The sequence below is a fragment of the Colobus angolensis genome, unplaced genomic scaffold (assembly GCF_000951035.1).
Source record: "Colobus angolensis palliatus isolate OR3802 unplaced genomic scaffold, Cang.pa_1.0 Scaffold42, whole genome shotgun sequence".
NCBI classification, from domain to species: Eukaryota; Metazoa; Chordata; class Mammalia; order Primates; family Cercopithecidae; genus Colobus; species Colobus angolensis.
The window spans coordinates 117,915-119,299 of NW_012117599.1; the positions used below are offsets into that span (position 1 = coordinate 117,915).

The 1,385-nt window shown below is 50.0% G+C and overlaps 1 protein-coding gene across 1 annotated transcript; it reads left to right on the top strand.

Moving 5' to 3' along the window:
• Positions 1-960: 960 nt before the first annotated feature.
• On the top strand, positions 961-1,360 carry LOC105522201 (proline-rich protein 26-like). The gene is made up of 2 exons (XM_011956638.1): positions 961-1,010; positions 1,096-1,360. Exons 1-2 carry the CDS (start codon positions 961-963, stop codon positions 1,358-1,360), a joined length of 315 nt encoding a protein of 104 aa, XP_011812028.1.
• The last annotated feature ends 25 nt before the right edge of the window (positions 1,361-1,385 follow it).

Consider the following 1,385-nt stretch of genomic DNA (forward strand, 5'->3'; position numbering starts at 1 on the left):
AAGAACAGAGGGAAACTGAATCCGTGTCCACATTTGATGGTGGGCAAGAACAGAGGGAAAGTGTGTCCAAGTCCACATTTGACGGTTAGCAAGAACAGGGGGAAGCTGGGTCCACGTCCACATTTGATGGTGGGAGAGAATGGGGGAAACTGGGTCCACGTCCACATTTGATGATGGGCGAGACCATGGGGAAACCAAGTCCACGTCCACATTTGATGGTGGGAGAGAACAGGGAAAAACTCAGTCCATGTCCACATTTGATGGTGGCTTTTAATGCACTGCAGCCTGTGTCCCCTTGACCTTCACGAATTTTCAGGTAGTAAGAAAGCAATTTTTCTGATTGGAAAGGAGAAAACTAAGTGGCTGCAAAATAATATAATTTCCTTAAAGCAAAACAACAGAGAACCAACTTTGACTTTTCCCACATTACCCAGTAATTCTAAGACTCAGGGTTTTGTCATGTTACAGCAAATGCCGTTCATTAGGGGGAAATTGGGGAAGTCAGAACAGTGTGTGCTATTCAAATTCTCGATGAATAACTAACTCAATTGGGTTCAGAGTGCTAGAAAATGAAATTAATTTGTTTTTAGTTTAACCCCAAATCCCCAATCCCTTGCCAAATGATCCTCTATGTATCCTACATAAAGGACAGGCTCTTACTGGCAGAAAACCATTAAAAGTGTTTATTTGCAGTAAGAGAAGCATGCCTTCTTACTATCAAACAGGTGTATGGCCCCCTTGTGGGCGGTCAGCCATCACCTGCATCCCCGTGTGTCACGGTGTTGCCACACACCATTAACGCATCAAAACGGAAAAGGAAAAGTAAGCAGTGTTTGCTGTCCAAAGTTCACGTCAACAACTCCTTATTATGAAGGCACTTCTGAGCCTTTCCTCCTGCATCTGGGAGCTGCCAGCAACGCAGTTCCAGGAGAGAAAATAGCTCAACACCTCTTGCAGCTCATGGAGTCCTCTTGTTGGGACAAGGTCCCCCCAAGAGAGAGGAGCCCCCAGTAGGGTCCACACTGGAGGCCCTGGGGGTGCGTGGTGCTGGGGAGGCCATGCGGGGAGGGCTGTTCCCTGTTCCCTTCCCCTCAGGAGACAGCTGGCCCAAGGTGACACAGCACTGGATGCGATTTCAGGCTCAGGGACTACGGAGCTTGGGGCTGTGGACCACACCAGCCCAAAGCCACTGCATGCCCCAGACCGGGGCTGTGGACCACACCAGCCCAAAGCCACTGCATGCCCCAGACCGGGGCTGTGGACCACACCAGCCCACGGCCACTGCATGCCCCAGACCAACACGAGAAGAGTGCAGACCAACATCTTCGTCTACAATAGGTGCCACGGTTATCGTTCCTAAGAGAGTCCACGGCCATTTCTACCAG